Genomic DNA, 20,719 nt, shown 5'->3' with positions numbered 1-20,719 from the left:
CAGGAGGGAAACCTCTGCAGCCTCCAAAACAAGAGGCAGGAGCTGTGGGTGCTCTGTTTTTGGGGTGTCTGGGAGAAGGGCAGGGACAGGGCTCATGCTGTGCCACAGTGGGAGTCCTGTCTTAGCAGGCAGCAGCAAATGAGAGAAGCATTTCCAGGAGGACTTTAAACACCCCAGGGTTTTTACCCTCCTCCATCCTCCCAGTTCCCTAGGAAGGGGGAAATCTGCAGCAGCAGCCCTGACCCCCTGCAGCTGGGTCACTCTGGGGAAACCCAGGGACGTGGCAGGAAGAGGTGCAGGCTGGCACGTTGCACTTTCTTAGAAGGAGCAAAAAAAACTCCCAAACCATCAAAAAATTCCCCTTGCTCCCTTGGAAAGGGCACTGAAACCACAGCAGGGCCTGTACACCCTGTGTGTCAGTCCCGGCAGCCTCTGGGGTTAGCAGGGATTTGTTCACCAGGAGCAAAAATGATCCTGGGGCCCCTTCTCCTGGTGAGGAGGGACCTGCTGTCCCCGTGGGGCCAGAGCAGCAGGTGGCCTCGGTATCGGTGTCACCCGCAGGGAAGGGACATGTCCTCCCTGCTCCAGCGTTTTCCCAGAAACATTCCAGGTCCTGCCCATGTTCCTGGAGCTGCTGGCTCCTGGCCTGGCCTGTGCCATACAAGGGAGAGGGAGCACGTGCCATGCTGGTGGCTGTTCCCTTGTCCCAGGAATGGCTGTCACCTCCTCCACGGAGCCCAAAACTGGAGCAGAGCAAACCCAGAGCCCTGCCCGGGAGGAGGCGGGCACAGATCAGGGCTGGGGGGCTGCCAGGGACCCTGGGGAATCTGGCTCCAGAGGCATCAGCTGTCCAGGGAACACAGAACAAACAAAAAGCACAATTCAGAGCTTGGAAAGCGTCTGCTGCCCGTGCAGGGATGAGGGATGGTGAGGGACAGAGGCACTCCCAGGGTCTGGGGGGCTGAGGGTGACAGCAGAGCTGTGCAGGGACATGTCCTGTGCCACCTTCCTCAACTCAAAAGGTGCATGGAATGAGGCAGCAGCTCCTGGGGATGGGAACACAGTCCATGGGCCCAGGGCCCCTCAGGAGGGTCCCCCTGCTGTCTCTGGGACAGTGCCCAGGGCTGGAGGGGCAGGGCAGGGCAGTGTAAGGACATCCTTCTGTCACAGCACAGCCCCAGCACCGCTCTGAGCAGGAGCTGCTGCCCAGGGAGGTGGTGGCAGGTGGGGACATCCCTGTCCTCACCCAGCAGGACGTGGCTCTGGCACAGACCCCACAGGTGCCATAAGAGACCCCCCAGCCCCTGCTCCCCCTTGGCTGCTTTCCAAGGGTCTGTGCAAAGGCTGCACCCACTTTGAGCAAACCCTGATGGGACTTGTGACAGAAGTGCTCAACCCTTCCACCAACCCAGCAATGGTCTGGTCTGGGATCCAGAGGAGGAAAAGGCCAGAGCCAGGCCAAAAAGTCCAGAAAACCCATGAAGGAGCAGAGTGCCCCAGGGAGCATCGATGCTTGTGAGATCAGAACCGATTGTGGGATTAACACATGGAGAGCAGGTGGCTTTTCCAAGAATTACTTACCAAGGAACAATGAAAGTTGCGGGTACAAGGAGCCTCCTGCACTTTTCCCTGTGAGCCAAACCTGCTTCATGCCATCACCCTGCCAGCAAGGCAGCAGCGGGGGCCTTGAGCTCTCCCTGCCTGGCAGTGAGGCTGGGCCGTGGTGTCCTGGAGCAGGGACATCTCCTGACCTGTGCCTCAAGGAACAGAGACCTTTCCACCAACAACAGATCTTTGGATGAGTCCAGTTGGAGTTCCTCCTAATCTGCAGCTGGACTGCACATCTGTGATCTGCTCTGGAGTGGGACACGTCTCAGGGTTTGGGATGAGACTGAGAGGCCCTTACTTGGAACAGCTCCTCGGTGAGTTCCTGACAACACCCTGAATTAACATCAATGAAATCCATGTATTTAATTCCTTCATATGTGAACCAGTGTCCAATCTGAGAAGACTGAACCTGGGCTGTACCTAAAGTCCATGAGGAGTTTAGGAAGCAGCAGGGTCTTGTCTGAACCCTGTACTCAACAGAAGGGTCTCTCTTACCCTTTTAAATCTTCAGTCTCAGGGTAAATCATTCCAGCTCAATTCCAGCTTGATTTTCCTTAGTCTTTTACATCCACGTAGGAAGTACCAGAGCAAACCTCATCATTGTGCTCTGTTAAATCCCACTTTCATAGATTCGTATTAAAATAAATTCCTCTAACAGCATTGACAGTGACTCTTTGAGTGACCCTAAATCACTCATCTCTGACAAACTGATGTTGTTGGCAGAATCCTAAATCCAGATTCATGGCAGAACTGAGGCTCTAAAGCTCCTCAGGGTTCAGGGGATGGAGAAGCCCAGCAGGGGAGGATCATGACGAGCCACAGCTTCCTGGGAACAGCAGGAGACCTGCTCTGAAGCACAGGAAAGGAGCATTTCTCTGGGAACATACGGCAGCCACAGCCCCCTCTGTGCTGCCAGCCCGTGCCCGCTCCAGCTCCGGGGCAGATGCCATCTGTGCTTTTTGGGAAGGGATCAGCCCCTCAGGAGGGAGGCTGCTGGAGCCCTGGGCACAGTACCTGCTCAGCCCAGGCCCTGCAGACCAGATCTGCAAAGCTCTTCTCTGGATTCTCAGCACAGCCTTTGTGATGCTTCTGCACCCAACCAGTGCTGGGGGGGACGAGCAGTGAAAGTACTGAGAGGTCCTGGGCCAGGCTAAACCCCTCACCAGGCTGGGCTCAGCTTGGGGGGCTCAGCTTGGGGGGCTCAGCCCTGGGGCTGCAGTTTGGGGTGCTCAGCATGAAGGGCTCAGCACCGGGAACTCAGCCCTGGGGGCTCAGCCCCAGGGGCTCACAGCTCCCTGCAGCACTCGCAGCTGCAGCTCAGGAGCAAGTAAACACGAGATGAAAGCCTGGGGAGATGAAAGCGGGGCTGGGGCTGCCGGGGCAGAGGCAGAGAAGGCTGAGCTGTGGCTCCACAGACCTGTCTGGGCAACATCCTGCACTGCCGGGAGTGGGGCTGGGCTCAGCCACCTCCAGCCCTGCCACATCTCCTACAAAGGTGCTTTTCTTCCTCCTCCTCCGGCTGAGCTGGTCTCTCATGGGAGGGTCTTTCCCCCAAAAAGAGGGGCTGAGGAAGGCAGGTCCCTGCAGCCCCAGGGGTCACAACTGGTTGGGTTGGCACACCGTGCTCAGACTCAGCACCCACAGCACTCCAGTGGGTGTGAAAAGGGAAGCTGAGGAACAGTGGCAGGAGCTGCCCTGGGTCTGAGGGCTGAGCCAGCACCACTCACCACCCACCTGCAGCCCCACCACAGCTCAGCACATGTCCTGGTTTCACTGGGACAGAGCCAGTTCTCTCCCCAGTAGCCGGTACAGGGCCGTGTTTGGGATCTGGGATGAGAATAATGCTGATAACACACCGGTGTTTTGGTGGTGCTGAGCAGTGCTTACCCTAAGCCAAGGACTCTGTGTGTCCCGTGCTCTGCCAGCAAGGAGGGGCACAACAACTGGGGGAAGCAGGGCTGGGGCAGCTGACCCAGGCTGGCCAAAGAGATATTCCACACCAAGGAACAGCGTGTTCTCCAGCTGAGCTGCACCCACACAACACTGGGAGAGGGGCTGGAGGGTGGTCCCAGCACTTCCACTAGGCAGGGGAATGGGCAAGAGCCAGGGCTGCAGGCAGGGAACAGGAGGAGCTACAGCTGGGGAGCCTCTCACTCCCCTCCCGGCCAGGAAAACAATGTGCATCCCCCAAATACAGAGTTTTTCCCAGTTTAGTCCACCAGTCTCACTGACTGCACCCCTGGCTCCTTCCCATGGTAGAGGAGCCTCTTTGCGAGTTGGTGAGCTGGAATTCCCCTCTCCTCCCCACTTCCACCTGAGTTTCAGAGCTCAGAGAACAGCTCAGCCCTTGGGTACAGACACTGCAGACACAAGCCAGGACAGCCTCAGGCTGCTGGTCAGGCCCCATGGCCTTGGGACCCAGCGCAGGGCTCGGAGCAGCCTGGACCTGGCACAGGAGAGCGGGAGGAACCCAACCAAGCCCCAGGAGCTGTGCCAGGAGCACACACCCACGAGCTCCCAGCTCCCCAGCACAATCCCCAGGGAGCCCAAACACCCCGTGTTTGTTTTGCTGATGGGAAGGTTCTGACGAACGTGCAGTCACGAGACGCTCGGCGGCGGCGTGTGCTGTGTAAATACAACATAATTTATTGGTTCCATTTCAGAGCACGAGTGGTATTTGTACGAGTGTCCTAACGGCAGGATGAGAAATGAGAGAGTCACGTATATACAGAGATTCCAGGGCACGGGAATGCTTTGTAAGGAAGAAATGGTTAGTGGTGCAGTTTGGTCACTTACTGGTCCCCAAATCCTAGGTAGACCCACTACCTAGCAGGGGGCACTGCCAAGCTCTCCTCGTGCAAGCAGCGGGCGAGGCTGGGGGGCTCTGGCTGCACAGCAGAGATTTTGGTCCCAGGTGTGCACAGCTGGGCATGGTGGTGGTGCTGGGGAACGGGGAGAAGGCTCCATACCCCAGCAGGAACCGGGATGGTCCTGGCAGGGTCAGCGTACCACGAGGGACAGAGGAGAATTCCTGGTGCCTGTCCCAGCACCTTCCCTCTGGTGGCTCCGAGGAGGAGCTGCCAGTGTGGATCTGCCACTTCAGGGCTGGGCTGACACACGAGGGCAAATTTCCACTCCAACAACACCAGCCCCAGCTGTGGCAGCCATGGATGAAGAAGCCCAGTCCCAGCTCAGAGGGAGAGCACGAGAACCAGGCCTTGGGGACAGGTGGGCACAGAGCAGCTCTGCCCCAAACCCGACTCACAGCCAGTGGAAGAGGTGCTGGGAGATCCATACCTGGGGGTCCATGTACACCAGTCCTGTACCCTGCCTTCAGGAAATGTGTATCCCAAGGGAGGTACCGCTTCCCTGGCAGCACCAGCCCCACGACACAGCTCTGTGTGAAGAGTCTGGCTCAGCTCACTCGGGGCACAGAGAGGAGGCAGCTCAGGCAGCTCTTCCCCACTCCGAGAGCCAACATTCCCATCAAGGGCCCACAAAATATTTTCTTTCTTTTTTTTATAGAAATTACTATAAAAAATTAGTTAATCTAGAGCATCTTTAAAAAAATATCCCTGCAGTATCACAGTTTTACATTGAAACTCATTAAAAATATATAATTTCTTAAACGAAACATCTCTGTTCTCCCCTTGAATCACGTCTCCAATGTGGGATTGGGGCTCGGAGTCCTCGGAAGAGGTGCCGAGGTGGGAGCAGGAAGGTCTGAGCTCAGTGGCACATCCGGGAGGTCATTTCCTTCTGTCAAAGGGACAGAGAAGACAAGGGACTGTGAAGGAGGATCCAGGCCCCCAGGTGAGGGCGTAGATAAGAAATCCCTGTGTTTAGCTGTCAATACCATTTCTAGGCACAGAGTGACCCTGCTGCCCACAGCTCCAGTCTGGGCATGGCTGTGTTCCCCCCACCATTCCCAGCACATCCCAGTCACATCCTGACTCCCAGGTTCCTGACAGTTACACTGCAAGGCCAACTGGTCCTCAATTTGGGCAACCAGCTTTAGAAGAGAATCATGAAATACTTAAGGGTTGGAAAGACCCCCAAGATCATCAACTATTACCCCACCACTGCTGTGTCACCACTAAACCATGTCCCCAAGTGTCACAGCCACGTGTTTTTTGAGCACTCTAAGAATGGTGACTCCAACACTGCCCTGGGCAGACCTTTCCAATGCTTGCCCCACCCCTAAAGTGAAGAAATCTTCCCTTAAATCCAATCTAAACCTCCACTAGCACAGCTTGAGACTGCTGCCTTCTGTCCTGGGACAAGACTGAGCCCCTCCTGTCAGGAGCTGTGCAGAGCTACAAGGTCCCCCCTGAGCCTCCTTTTCTCCAGGCTGAGCCTCCCCAGCTCCCTCAGCTGCTCCTGGTGCTCCAGACCCTTCCCCAGCTCTGTTCCCATCTCTGGACATGCTCCATCCAACCCCTCAATGTCTTTGCTGGAGTGAGGGGCCAAAACTGACCCCAGAATTGGAAGTGGGGCCTCCAGAAAAGGTTCCAGAGCCCTCTGTGACTCCCCACAGACCCCGAGAGCCCCACCAGGCACTCACCAGGGGCTCCAGCTCCTTGGTGTCTATGAGATTGAACTCTTTCACAAAGTAGTAAAAGTGCTTGTAGCAGGTGTTCACGTGGGCCTCCGAGCCCATCTGGGTGATCCTGTCGAAGTGGTGGATGTAGACGTGGACAAACACCCGGAAGAGCCTGGAGAGAATCTTCTTCACCACTGGGAGGAAGTTCTTGGGGAAGGGAGTACCTTGGGAGGGGAAAAGTGGCCATGAAAAACCTTTGGTCATAAATTGGCAAAATGGACAGATTGAGGCAAAAGTTCTGACCCTGGTAATTTCCAGCTCCCCTCTCCATTTTCCTTTCCTTTGGATCGTATTTTTCAAAGCACAGGTTTTCCCAGCAGTTGTTTTATTCAGACAAGAGTTTTCTTCTACTCCTGCTTGATTTATTTATATAAACAGTGCAAAACACCAGATACAACCAAGCAACTTCTCAAAGGAAAGGGCTGGTGCTGTTAACTCCCTACAGTTATCACTTGTTTTGGTACATCTTTAGCTCTCTGGTTAAAAATTAAAGCTGTTAAGGTCCTCTTTGAAGGCTCCAGGACTGTCTGGCTGTGCTCCTGAAGCAGAGCAGTCTGTTCATGCAATCACCTCCATGGGATATCAGGGTGTAAAGTTCACACTGTTTCTGGAGGAACAAGGATGAGTTAAACCCTTTCCTTGCTCAGCCAGAGCTGCAGCATTTCAGTCAGCATTGAAGGACCTGGTGAAAGCTGAGCTGAAGACAGTAACAAATAAAAAAACCCCAAACCACATCCCTCGTGCTGTCGGAAGCTCGTCCTGCAGCCCAGAACAGAGCCAACACTCCCAGTGAGGTCCCCAGAGAGCTGCAGCAGAGCCTGTGCAGCGTGAGAAGGACGGCTGGGGAGGGTTTGGTGCTGCAGCTGTCTCAAAACTGGCTGTTTATGGCCCTTCTTCCCTCTCTGCCCACTCCACACCAGGCTTAAGCAGCGTTTTGGCACAGTGGAGGATCCCTGTGGATGCTCAAGTGGCAGATGTGCCCCAAATAGGAACCAACTGCATCCCATCAGAGCTCCAAAGGGCTGAACACCGGAGCAGGACGGAGGGATGGAGCTTTGCTGCACCTCATCTCCTCCATCCCAGGAGATGGAAGCTCTGCATAGGCTCAGTTTATTTACCTGATAACTTAAGAGACTAAAACCTTCCATCTTCATCACAAAAAAACCCCCAACAACCTCTGTCTCAAAGCTGTGTTTGGATATGGAGATTGAGGTGTCTTAGGCCAGACTCCTGTTTCCATGGTCCTGGCAGTAGATGAAACATGGCCTGTGCCAGCATCCCACCCCTCAGGAGGGGCAGAGGCAGCCAGTGTGGCCTCTTAATAACAGAGGGGGTGATTATGGCACCACATGACACTATCACCAGGTGACACAGAGCTGTGCCTCAGACCTGGGCTGGCCATCAGCTCCCAGAGAGCCATCCTGCATCCAGCATGAGCCACCTCAGAGACCAACTGCTCTAAGAGCAGCCTACTGTTTCACTGCCTCGAGGTATCCGTGACTCCCAGTGGCATCTGGTACAGCATCTCCTGGAACAGCAACAGGGGCTTCACGAGAAGGCTCCACACCCCCTCCCTCCCTGCAGCCCCAGCTGGGACCCAAACTCACCGACGTTGGTGGGGAAGATGTCCTCGTTGTTGATCTGCACCTCGATCCAGTCCATGAGCAGGTTCATGTACTGGGGCGCGGACAGGGCCGTGGGTTTGCGGTACTTGTGCTCGTCCTGCCACCGGTACTCGTACTTGGGGCCCCCCGACATGACGGGGCAGGACTGCTCCGTGCAATAGTCACTGATGGTGCCGTAGATGAGGTTGATGCGGTTGAAGAAGTCCACGACGTGCACGGCCACCCAGTCGTTCTGCTCCTCGCCCGGCGGCAGCTGCACGGCCACTTTCAAGTCCAGGCCGGCGTTGAGCGAGGCCTGGGCCTTCTTGTGCAGCTCAAACCGCTGAGTGCCCGGCTCGAACTTGCGCTTGGGCCGGAAGGTTTTGTCTTTATTGAACACTTGCTTCAAAGCGTGGGACATTTTCCTTCTCCTGCGTGGCTCCCAGGCCCGCAGCGGTGACAGCTGGAGGCACAGCCGCTTCCCGGGGCAGTGCTGGGGCGACTCTGATCTTCACAGAAACCTCCCTCTGCTCATCTGGTCCTGATCTGCAACACAGCACAGAAGGGCAGCGATTAGGAGCAGCTTTCTCAACAGGAAACCTCGTCTCAATCCCATAGGAAGAGATCTGGGATGCCATCTGGGCCCTCGCCCCACAGCTTTCCTTCCTCCCCCTTCCCTTCCCCGGCTGCAGCAGATGGGAGGGGAGGCTGGAGGGGTGACCTGGGCTGAACAGAGTCACCTCCTGACCTGATCCATGTGGGAATGAGGGAACAGGCCCCACAGCTATGGGAGAGGGCTGCCACTCACCCCAACGGTGCCACACCATGAGACCCCAAACCTGCAGAAATGCCACCACTTGCTTGGCTCATACACACTGAGGAAGGGTAAAACCAGCTGGGTTTCACCCAGATCCCATTTTCACCTCTGCATCCCCCCTCTGGGAACAAGGCCAGGCCAGGTCATGCCAGCCCACAAGACAGCTCAGAGCTGCTGCCAGACAGCCCCCACCAAGCCAGCCACTGCAAGTGAGAGACAGGAACCAAGAGGTGGAGGGCAATGAGAAGAAGTCACAGCTCAGGCACCCGAAAACAAATACCCTGAAATAACACCGGCCCTGAGAGCAGCCACAGCCTCTTCTGCAGGTGCACACAGACCATAAACATATTTCCCATTTCAGTTTAGCTACGTTTACAAGTTGAAAACTGGAAGATGAGGGGAAGCTCATCTTCCTCTTCCAGATTGTAGAAAAGAATCAGCTCCAAGTGTGAGACACAAGTTGAGATCTGAAGGGATGCTGACGAGAAACACAGCTCTGTTTATCTGTAGCTAATTATACTTCCTTTGTTCCCACATCCAGCCCCTCACAGAATTTGTGCCAGGCTGCTCTTTGATGAAAGCTTAAGGCAGAAAGCTTTGTGTACCAAAAATATTATCCTACACATGTTGGTCAGAGAAATGAATAAAGTAATAGAAATTAAGCTGATGCTTTAAATAGCATAAATAAGTTTCCATAATTCTATAAACAAGAAAGAAAAAAAAAATTCTTTATCCAAGCAGAATCTACTTAGGTTTACATGAGGCCTCAGTGTTGTTCCAATAGGTAAATAGTGTCCTCAAATGCTGGCAAGCACATCCCAAACTCAAGGTCATGACTACCACAGCTGCAATCGAGCCCGTCTCTAACAGATGCTGCAGTGCTAATCAGCAGTTCTTCTCTGAAGAAAGATTAAAAAGCTTTAAAGCCAAGGCCTCTTGTTTCCTTATTTAATTACAGTGAGGAAGAAACCCCAAACCGCTCCAGTTTACCTCACTAAGAACAGGCTCAACATTTCCTGCGGGAATGGGCTCAGTAACCTCTTCCATGCAGGAGCTGAGAGATCCAAACCCCAATAATGGGCTATGATGTGTTGGGAGAAACCCTAAAAGCATTTTAATGTGGTTCAGTGGGATCCACCATGGGCTGAGAGGTGATTCTAGAGCAGATATGTCATCACTGAATGGTTTAGGTTGGAAGGAACCTTAAAGACCATCCATCTGCAACTCCCTGACACAGGCAGGGACACCTTTGGTGTGCAGGGACACCTTCCACTAGACGAGGTTGCTCCAAGCCCCATCCAACCTGGCCTTCCTGCTGCCAAAACAGCTGCTGTGACCCCGGGAGCCACCTCAGGAGAGGCAAACCCAGCACAAACCCTTGGCAGATGGGTCCTTTGGAGCGTGATCCCGCCCCAGACGTGGCAGAGGAAGAAGTGAAGGGTGTGGAGAGACAGCTGAGCAGTGCTGGTTAGCAGGAGCTGTGTCACAGCCTGGCCACATCCTGTGACAGAGCCGGAAGCTCCAGGGACTGCGCCCACCCTGGAACTGAGGCACGGGCCCCACGGAACCAGCAATGTGGGCAGCAGGTGCTGAGGCTGCTGCTACTTCCAGCAGCAAGTCCAGGGAAGCACTTGTGATGAGTTTCCTGCACTGGAGATGGAGGAAAACACATCCTCGCACTCAAGAAACCACAAAGCAGCAGGAGCACCACCCTCCATGGGGCTCCCTGGAGCACCCTCAGCAGTGTGACTCCATCCCTGCTTCTTTTCTGGAGGATCTGCACTGCAGGGCCTGGCATGGATGTGGATGGAGTGAAACCCAAGGGTAAAACCAAAAATATAGGTATTCTCAGTTCAGTCAGAGAGAGAGTATTTAACCAGGCAAGAGCCTGGTTAGAAACTCTCCTTTCTCTCTGACTGAACTGAGAATACCCATACAAACATCCCCTGGCTTTGGTACCACACATCAAGAAACAAACACCAACCATTTTTCTTATCTGAGCAGGATGGAGAGACTTTTAATAGAATCCCAGAATATCCTGAGCTGGGAGGGACCATCAGGGATCATCAGCCCAGCCCCTGTCCCTGCCCAGACACCCCAACAGCCCCACCCTGAGCAGCCCTGAGAGCGCTGTCCAAACGCTCCTGCAGCTCTGGCAGCCTCGGGGCCGGGACCATTCCCTGGGGAGCCTGGGCAGTGCCAGCACCCTCGGGGGGAAGAACCTTTCCCTGAGCTCCATGCCAAGGCCTGGCACAGCTCCAGCCCTTGCTGGGCTCCAGGAGCTGTCCCAGAGCAGAGCTCAGCCCCTGCCCCTCTGCCTCCCCTCATCTCCTGTGCTCCAGCTGAACCAGCCAAGTGCCCTCAGCCGCTCCTCAGACCTTCCCCAGCTCCGTGTCCCTCCTTGGGACACTCTCCAGCAGCTTTGGATCTTTCTTGTGGTGCCCAAAGTGCCCCCAGCACTGGAGCTGAGGCTGCCCCAGGGCAGAGCAGAGTGGGACAATCCCTCCCTGGCCTGCTGCCCCCAGGACAGGGCGGCCCTTTGGGCTGCCAGGACCCAGCGGTGACTCAGATCCAACTTGCCACTGACCAGGACCCCCAGGTCCCTTCCCACGGTGCTGCTCTCCAGCCTCTCATTCCCAGTGTGTCCCTGCACCCAGGGCTGCCCCATCCCAGGGCAGGATCTGACTCTTGCCCTTGTCACTTGTCACAAGGCTGGGGGTTTCCCTGCCCTCACATTTGTCAGGGTCTCTGTGCAGAGCAGTTCACTTGGTGTAGGAGGCAGTACTTGTCCTACAAACAAACTCCTGATCCTATGAATACATCATCTCTGAGAACGGGGGAGCTCAACACAGAGCAATTGTCTCTCAGACGATTCAGCATCTGTGTGAAGCATTAGCAAAATGAGTAGCTGAGACATCAAGCAGATGCAGCCTATTTAATTACGGTCTCTGACTGCAATGAGCTAAAAGAAACATTTAGCTCTAGGAAAAAAATAAAAATAAAGAGGCACAGAGACCAAAGCATCCCTGACATTGCTCGGAGATGATATCATCTGTACAACACCTACTTCCACAGGCAGGAGTCACAGCTGACACCGCCCCCGCACCCAAGGGAAAGGAAAGGTTAGAGACAATTGGGAAATGGGACATGCAAAGCACCTGGATGGTATCTGAAGCTTTAAAGGTGAGGGGAAAAACCACTCCCCCCACTAAACAAACCTCAGTAGGTTTTATTGCTGCCTCCTTTCAGCCAGCCAGGATCACAGCAGACGTCAGCGGTGCTCCAAGAGGACCTTGGCCGGCGCTCAGGATCACAGGGCCCATGACCCCCGTGGGCTGTCCAGGGCACACACACCTCCAGCTTAGCCCAGGGACACGGGAGGAGCAGCTCCCTGCTATGCTGGACTTGCCTGCTCAGGGGTCTCAAGGCCTAGCTCTCCCTTCCCCTCCTATCCCAAAAGCTCCTTTTCTCTGACTCTCTGCTTCTGCAGCTCCACTCCTGTGCTGGTTTTGCTGCCAAAACCAGGCAGGAAACCATGGCCTGCCATTCCTCTTCCCTCGCCAGGAATGGTGGATCATGAGGAGCTGCCTTGCTCTAACACCATGCTCTGGGCAGAAGAAGGCTGCTTTCCAACTCTTGGTCACTTGTAAAAGCAGCTCAGAGTCTGGAAAAGGGAAGAGTCACCTCCTCCAAAACACCAGGAAACTGCCTCCCCTTGCACCCTGCTGAGCCATCCCGAGGTTCTCCAGGAGCCAGCAGAGTTCCCGACAGATCCTGCCCTCCCTACAGAGGCAGAATGGCCCAAAAAAGGACTCCAGGAGTCCCATGACTGCACCATCAGTGCCAGCCCCAGCAGCACTCCATGCTCCCCTCTGCTGCCAACATTGCACAGGGGTTTAACAGCAGCCAGGGAAAAGCAGCAAGGCAGCAGTCAGCAAGCTCCTACCTGTGTTCCTGGCCTCAGCAGGTCACTCCTGCAGAGGGCTCAGCCCTGCTCTGCACCCTCTGTCAGCACTGGCAGGCACTGAGGCCAAGCTTCCTTTTCCAAAAGAGGGGAAAAAACCTCCCCGTTCGTTTCTGTTCTGTTTCATGGGCGGCCCCAACTCTGTGGCTCTGCAGCTGGGGATGGGTCAGACATGAGGACACCTCCCTCCTCTGTGACCCCAACACCACATCCTGCTGCCTCTGGTAGAACAGCCCTACAGCACAGCCCAGGGAGCAACGCAGCTCTTCAAATCAGGGATTTGACCAGGAAAATCCTATCCGGGAAGCTGCTGTCCTTGAATCCCACTGATTCCAGCTGCTTGTAACCCTTGGGTGGGGAGCCTGTGACAGCCACCGTGTCCCCAGAGCTCCCCAGAAGAGGGGAGCCTCGATTCTGCTCCCCCCTGAGCCATTCCCAGAGCCCTTAATGCCAGGCCAGAGTTCCCAACACAGGACACAAACCCCCCTGACTGATAAAGCTGTCCTGATAAAGGTATTCTGGATGAACTGAGCATTTCAAGTAAAAAACTGAATTTACAGAGCGAGGAAGAGAAGAAAAGCAACTTCAAACAGGCAACTTGCACAAAACAGCCAAGACGGACAAACACGCACATTTTTTCCACAATTCCACCCCCCTCCTTTCACAAATCCCTTCCCATGGCCACTCTGCACTAGCTCAGTGTCTCGAGACAGGATGATCCTGGTTTTCTCTGATCAAAGAAGAGATTTTACTACAGAGAGCAAGGAGCAGAACAATCCTGGCAGCCGCACTACACTAATGGCAGCCAGTTTCTGCGCCTCCAGAGCCAGTCTGGCAACAAATGAGGGTTTGCCTTCCAGGGACGAGACTTCCAGCTGCTCTTTCCAATGGATTTGTGATAGAGGAGCGAAGGTCTGCCCCGTGCTTACCTCGGGCAGGGCAGGGCAGGGCAAGGAGGGTGGCTGGAAGGCACCCTGGCCATTCATAATCCCGGCCAGCCAGCACTTCCACGTCAGCCGCTTCCTGTCTGGCACTGCCTCCAGTCTCCCGGCCCAGGGAGCTGCCAATGTTTTCCCAAAAGCTAATCCTTCCCCTCTGCAAGCTCTGTTTTTCCTCCCGCAGGATCACTCCATGTTGCAGCAGGAGAGCTGAGCCACGGCCGTTCCTTCAGCATTGCCTTCCCCATCCGTCCCCTGCCCTCAACTGAAGCTGCTCAGAAGTTTCTGGAGAAGGAGCAGCTTGACCCGGCCCAGCTGCACCTCCAACCCCAACCCCACTTCATTCTGCTGCTCTGCAGGACAACATCCACATTTTTCTTTTAGAAAGTGCTTTAGCAGCAGCCTTCGAAACCAAATCTGAACAGGGGCACGCTGGAAATGCTGAATTCCCAAGGTTTGGGCAAACAAAGAGCCTTTTGTCTTTCACCAGAGTCAGCTTTAAGAAGGTCCTGCCTGTTGCCAGCCACCCCCAGGCTCTGCAATTCCAATCTGCTGCACAATTTGGAAATTCCAGAGAGTAAGAAACTGGTAGAGTTCTCCTGGGACTTCCCACGTCTCCAGGCCCTTCCTGGAAAGAGGGTGGCTTAGGGGAAGAGGTTGCTTTAGGAGCAGGACAAGGCTATATGCATGAGAAAAGAAAAAAGCGTAAAAAAAGACCAAAAATAGTTATCCTGGGCTTAAAGCATGTCCTTCACCCCTGCAAAACCAAGCATTCCAGACAATCCTAAAGTTGGGTTAGTTTATGGAATAAAGGGAAAAGCCCTGTTAACTTAAGCAGTATCTGGGATAGCAGAGGACCCACCAGAGGTGAGGGGAGCTCTGGCAGAGCCCATTGAGAGCTGCAGGAGGGAATGCTGCTGCTTGGAGCAGAGAGCCCAGGTCAGCCAGCAGTGAGACACCAGCACCCATCCCGGGCAGATGCATGAACACGGAGTTTATTGCTTGGCTTAAGCTCAGGATGGACATTCAGACCACAGGCAGTGACAGGAGGGACGTTATGGGTGACACTGCTCACACTGCACAGGGATGCTGAGGGAGCACAGTGAGTGCTGGGGAGGCTGGAAAACCCAGTCTGGCAAGGGAGAGGGAAGGCAAGAACCCCAAATTTCCAGTGTGGTTCATCCCCCTGGCCTTCCTCCCCACAGCCACAGAGGGAGAAAAGCCACACGAGAAAGTAAGTTCTGTAAAAGGTCCCCTCCTGCTTCCCTCCCCAGAGGGAAAGGTCAGGCAGCAGATGCTGCAATCTCCCACTGTTCCTGTGGAACAGCAGTGACTGCAGGGAGCCCCACGGGTGTTACTGACTCAGGGCCAGCCCTGCTGCCTCTTACGTGACATCTGCATCCATTGCAATGTCAGAGCCCGCTGCTGGAAGGTCTCCACGGATCCAGCCGGGATGGGGCTGCGTGTGGAGGCAGAGCTAATCCGCTGCAGGGCTGTGCTAAGCTGACAAGCTGGGTCACGACTCCACACACAGGTTAACTGCACACACTAGTATTTCCAGGGAACAGCACGGCCAGTGATGGCACAGTAGGAGCAGCTCCCACTTTTCCAGGCCCCAGAGCAGCCTGGTCCTTTGAGAAGGTCTCTTGTGTCCCCACTACAGGGCTGGAAGGGCAGGGTGGTGTTTATTAAGTCCCAGCTGTGTTGCTCATCTCTCCCTGCTTGTGCAGGCTCTGTACTGTCCTCACTGGGCAGGGATATTTCTGGGCCCACAGCAGTTCCATTTCCTCTAACTTTGGGATTTGCCCTCACCCGAGTCAAAGCTAACATCAGTTTGGAGCATGAAATTTGCATTAGGATGATAAAATGACTATGGCACCATTCTAACAGCGGGCTGGGATCCCAGGAAGTGTGGGATCACACCCCAGGGCTGAGCTGGAGCACGAGCTGGCCACACAACCAGCCTTTCCCAGAGCATGGATAATCCCAGGGACAAACATCCCTTTTCCCCATGTTAATGTCACACGTTGGGATGAATGGCAGAATTGTTTCTTGATGACAGCAGAGGCCCACGAGGCCTCTCCTGCCCTGGCAGGAGATATGTGAATAACTCAATCCCTTAGCACAGCTCCAGGCACAGAACGAGCCCATGGATGTGGAGCTAGAGACCACCTCAACACCAACCACATCACACAGCCAGAGGAAAGAGAGAAGGAAGCAAAGGCAGCCAGACAACAGCCTCAAGAGAGGCCTGCAGAAAATACAGGGCCTTTCAGTGCAGCTCCTGCTGCAACCTCAGCCTGGGTGGCTCCAGCTCACCTTCTGTCCCCCGAGTTCCCTGGAATCAGCACAGGGTCACACATGGGAGTGTCTAGCAGCATCACCACGGTGGCCTCGTCTCACTCACACTGACCCAACAGCAGCACCAGCCCTTTGGGACCTCAGCCAGGTTTTCTGGAGGAAGTCAAAGCTGTCAGAGTGTGATGGATTGTTTTGCTCTGGCTTTGCCCACTTGCAAAAGTTGCTGTTTTGCTGGAGTTTTTTTCTAGCCTTTCCTGCCTCCACTCCTTCCTCTGCCCTTCCAATTACACCAGGAGCAGAGCAGCACCTCTACCACACCCCCTGCTCCAGAGGGAAGCACCCAGCAGACCCAGCCAGGCCTCAGGATAACTCTGCCTCCCAGGGGCATCTGGAAAAAGGAGGATAAAGGTGCAGCCTAGGCTGCACTCTTTATTGACAGCATTAGCTGGGTATTACATATTCCTAACGATAAGCTGATAAACCTCCAGTAAAGCTGGCTCTGCATCCACTTACAGCAGCATTTATGGGTCAAGAACCAGAAAATACTTCCCTGCCTTACTAGAAATTAAGACTCAGAAATTGAAAGCGATTCCCTTCCCAGACCTGTGGGCAAGATTGGAAAGGTTTTGCAATCTCTGTGCTCTGACCCCAGATACTTTCACTACTCACATGGGACATTTTCATTAGAGTGGCCATGGAGATCCCTGGCCCTCACAGAGGAGCAAGAGTGACCAAGCACAGCACAGATCTGGACAGCCCAACCTCCAAAATGGGACTAAATCACCCCATTCCAGTATGGGGGTGCTTTTCACCCCATCAGCAGAAGGGCCATGTTAGATGTGGATGAGGAAGCAGCTGTCAAACAGCTCCAGAGGCAGCTGAAGTGAAGCAGGACAGCTTTGCTCAGGATGCTGAGTCTACTCCAAGCACACAGGAGAGCCCATTTCCACATCTGATGAGGGCATCAGAGCATCCCAGGAGCTGCAAGGTGAGGCAGGCACAGGAACCAGCTCCCTGCTCAGCACCTCGCTATAAACCAACAGCTCCAGGTTCTGCCACCATTGGCAAGAATTCCCAATGCTGCTCTCCCTCTTTCTGGGGGTTTTGAAGAGTCACAAGCTCACCCCAGATTCACCTCACAGGAAGTGACTAAGACAGAAAGTGAATCTGAAACATGGGATACACAGTCCAGGGAACAGCAATGGACAAACAGGGAGCTGGAAGCGAGCCTGAAGTTGGGAAAGGAAGCAGAAGGCAAGGACAAAGCCCTGGGGACTGTGATAAACAGGTGGCTGGGGAAGTTTCACATCTCCCAGCAAAATCCCTCCCTGTCCTGCAGCTTGGCAGAAGATTTCCAGACCAGAAAGGAGCTGTTAACAAAGGGATGAAAATCCAGAGTGGCTGTGGCCACTCTGCAGCTCCAAGCTCTAAGAGGAGCGAATCCTACTGACAGAAAAGCTTCTTCCCAAACATCTATGCTGGGCACTGACAACTCCGGATCCTCTGTCCTTTCCCTCCTTCCTGTCCTTTCCTTTGCCTGTCCTTCTCACAGAGGTTTCTCTGAAGGAGCTGAGCTCACTGTGCAGAGATCAGAGCAGAGGCAGCTCTGTAAGATCAGAATTCCTGAGCCCGCAGCAAGAGACAGAAGCAGAGCAAGAGTTTGCTTTCAAGTTCTCCTGACACATTCTCCCCCATGACAGCTGAGCTGTGGCTCACCATGACCTGAAAAAAAAAATGGAAAATTCCCCATTCCCCGACCAGTTTAGAGACTGAAAGGCTGGAACTTCAGGGCTACGCCTTTACCTATAGCAGCTGGGCTGGAGAAAGTCGAGAAGGTGAGATAAAATAGGGAAGTTGAAAGCTGTAACTTCGCAGTTGTGCCACCAACCCCTTTACTCTCCGCGATATTCTTTTTTCCTCATTATGAATATTTCGGTTGCTCACGAATCCTGCAGCAGGACCCCTCTGAGGGGGCTCAGCAGCCAGGGCTCTGCTCGGGGATGTCCCAGAGGGGTTTTTCTCCCTCAGCACAGGCGGATCCGTCCCTGATCCGAGCGCTGATCCCGGGGGGCTCCTGAGGGGATCGGGCCGGGCCGCGGCCGCCCAGCAAACACAATTACCGCCAGAACGGAGACGCGGCGGCCGCGGCTCCACAGGTCCCGGCCCGGCCCTGACGGGGAACGCGGCCCCGGGGCTGCGGGGACACGTGGGCAGGACTGGGCCCCGCCAGGCCGCTTTTCCCCGGAGTCCCCTCCGAGCCCTCCTCCCTCAGAGCCTCTCCATCCCCTCACACCGCCCCCAGCCCCTCACAGCCCCTCACAGCCCCGCTTCCCGCACCTGCCGGGCCGCGGTCCCTCGCCGGCGGACGCGCACAGCTCCCCGGGCCGCAGCACTCGCTCGCCGCGGGCCGCAGCACGCCCCGCGCGCCCGCCGCGCTCCCGCCGCTCCCGCGCCCCGCCGGCGCTACTTCCTCTTAAAGGGGCCGCCCCCGCCTGCGCCCGCCCCGCCCACGGGAGGGACGGCCCGGGGGAGGGGGAATGCACAGAGGATGGTGGGGGGGGACAGTTCGTATTTTATGGATTTTTTAACATTTTAGTCTGGTTTATTTTACTCTATGTTCTTTTATTATATTCCAATGTTTTATTCTACTAATCTGAATTGCTTTTATTTTACTTTATTTTCTTTTATTCTCTTTCATTTTCTATTTTATCATATTTTCTATTTTATCTTTATTTTATTTTCTGTTTTATCTTTATTTTATTTTCTGTTTTATCTTTATTTTATTTTCTATTTAATCTTCTTTTAATTTTCTCTTTTATTTCCTTTTATTTTTATTCTATTTTAATTTTCTATTAATTTTTGTTTTCAATTTTCTTATTATGTTTTCTTCTGGTTTATTTTATTATTTATTTTCTTTAATTCTATTATTAATACATAATTCTTTGTATTTATTTTTGTAATTGTATTTATTTTTTATTTTATTCCATTCCAGTCATCTCCCTCTCTTCCCTTTTGTTTTCTTCTATTCTGCTTTATTTTCTTTTTTAAAAAATTGTTTTCCCATTTTATTTTGTTCTGTTTGGTTTCTTTTATTCTCATTTATTCACTGTGTTTTTGGGAGCAGGGACAGGGCAGGAATGCTCAGGGGACTCTAAGCAGGGCATTGGTCCAACAGGGGCAGCTGCAGGGACCTGCCCAGACCTCAACTTTAAGGTCATAGAAAGGAGAAGTGGCCAGAACCAGCCCCCGTTCAAAGGGAACTGCTCAGAACCAGGATGGGGAAAGTCAAACCCCGGTGGGAAATCCCGGGGGAAGCCCAAAATCAAAAGGTGCCAAGAGCTGGAGAGAGCCTGTGGGACCTCCGGGGCCTTGTCCCACGAGGGCTTTTCCAGCACCCCTGGCTGAGCCTGCAGCTCTCCATCCCAGGTGCCCCACAACCTTGGCAGAGCCCAGTTCAGTCCCTCAGGTGTTCACAGCCCCCAGCCCAATTCACAGAATCACAGAATCACTGGGTTGGATGAGACCTCCAAAGATCATCGAGTCCAACCCAGCCCCAACACCTCAACTCAACCCTGGCACCCAGAGCCACATCCAGGGGTTGTGACTCCACCACCTCCCTAGGCAGCCATTCCAGAACTTTATCACCTTTCTGTAAAAAACTTCTTCCTAATATCCAACCTATATTTCCCCTGGGGCAGCTTGAGGCTGTGTCCTCTGGTTCTGTCAGCTCCTGGAGAAACAGCCCAACCCCACCTGAGCACAGCCACCTTTCAGGGAGTTTAGAGAGTGCTGAGGTCACCCCTGAGTCCCCTTTTCTCCAGGCTGAGCAAGCCCAGGGTGTTCACAGCCCCTGTCCAGCCCAGCTGAGCTGCAGGACCTGGGCTGAAGCCTCAGCTGCTCGGGGTCTCTGGCAGCACTCAGAGCAGCTGATCCTGCTCCTGCTCCAGGAACGGGAACGGCCGGGCTCTGCTCCAGCAGCCGCGGGCACCTCTGGCACGATTCCTCCAGGAGCAGATGATGCTCTGCCCCAGGGCAGGAGCCTGTGTGCCAAGCTCGTGGTCACACAACCAAGGAATGGAGGCACCACTAGAGCTCACCTGGCTCAGCAGGGGCCCCTGAGCACATCAGGATTGTGTCCAGATGGATTTTAAGGAGCTCCACGGAAGGTTACTCACCACCTCTGGGCAGCTCTATCACAGGCAGCCGCCCTTGCAGGGCAAAGTCCTTCCCGTGCTCAGGTGGAATTTCCTGGGTTCAATTCCTTCCCATTACCTTTGATGCTGTTGCTTGGCCCTGGCCTCTGGCACTTTATATATCCATATATATTATATCTGTTGTCTATATCTATATTCATTGCTGCTCTTCCCCCTGTCCCAGCTCCCACAGCCTTTCCTCACAGGAGATTCTCCATCCCCTCGTCATCCTCACAGCCCTGCACAGGCCCCATGCCAGGAGCTCCAGCTCTGCTCCAGAGGAGCCCAGAACTGGACACAGCACTCCAGGGCTGAGGAAAGGGCAGAATCAGCTCACAGGGCCTTAATGTCACCACATTTGTCACAAATCTCACTGGAGGCCAAGAGGAAGCAACAGCAGGGGCTGATTCTGGCCTCATTCAGACCAGAGCTCCCATTTTCCAAGTGTTGGATTTTAGCTGCAATCAATCTTGATCCAAAAAAAACCCAAAAAACAAAAAACCAAAAAAAACAATCAGTGGAGATTTAACTGAGATAGTCTGAATTATTTTTTCCTGTAATTTCAGTGTTAGTGACAGCTGCTGTTGCAGAGCTGCCTTTCAAGGGGGGTGGCATTAGGAATTCCCTACCTCCTTTAGGAAGGAGATTCCTCTTACCTCCACTGAAGATACATTATTCAGCCCTGGGGTAA

The 20,719-nt window shown here is 54.1% G+C and overlaps 1 protein-coding gene across 1 annotated transcript; it reads right to left on the bottom strand.

Annotated features, from left to right (window-relative positions):
- Positions 1–4,231: 4,231 nt before the first annotated feature.
- MOB3A (MOB kinase activator 3A) lies at positions 4,232–18,304 on the bottom strand. The gene is given in 5 exon segments (NM_001245563.1): positions 4,232–4,706; positions 4,708–4,744; positions 4,746–4,856; positions 7,990–8,361; positions 18,173–18,304. Coding segments are annotated over 4 exon segments (684 nt in total). The 5' UTR covers positions 8,237–8,361; positions 18,173–18,304; the 3' UTR covers positions 4,232–4,417.
- Between the last annotated feature and the right edge of the window lie 2,415 nt (positions 18,305–20,719).

This window comes from Taeniopygia guttata, chromosome 28 (assembly GCF_048771995.1).
Source record: "Taeniopygia guttata chromosome 28, bTaeGut7.mat, whole genome shotgun sequence".
NCBI classification, from domain to species: Eukaryota; Metazoa; Chordata; class Aves; order Passeriformes; family Estrildidae; genus Taeniopygia; species Taeniopygia guttata.
This window is presented reverse-complemented; position numbering and strand designations above follow the sequence as displayed.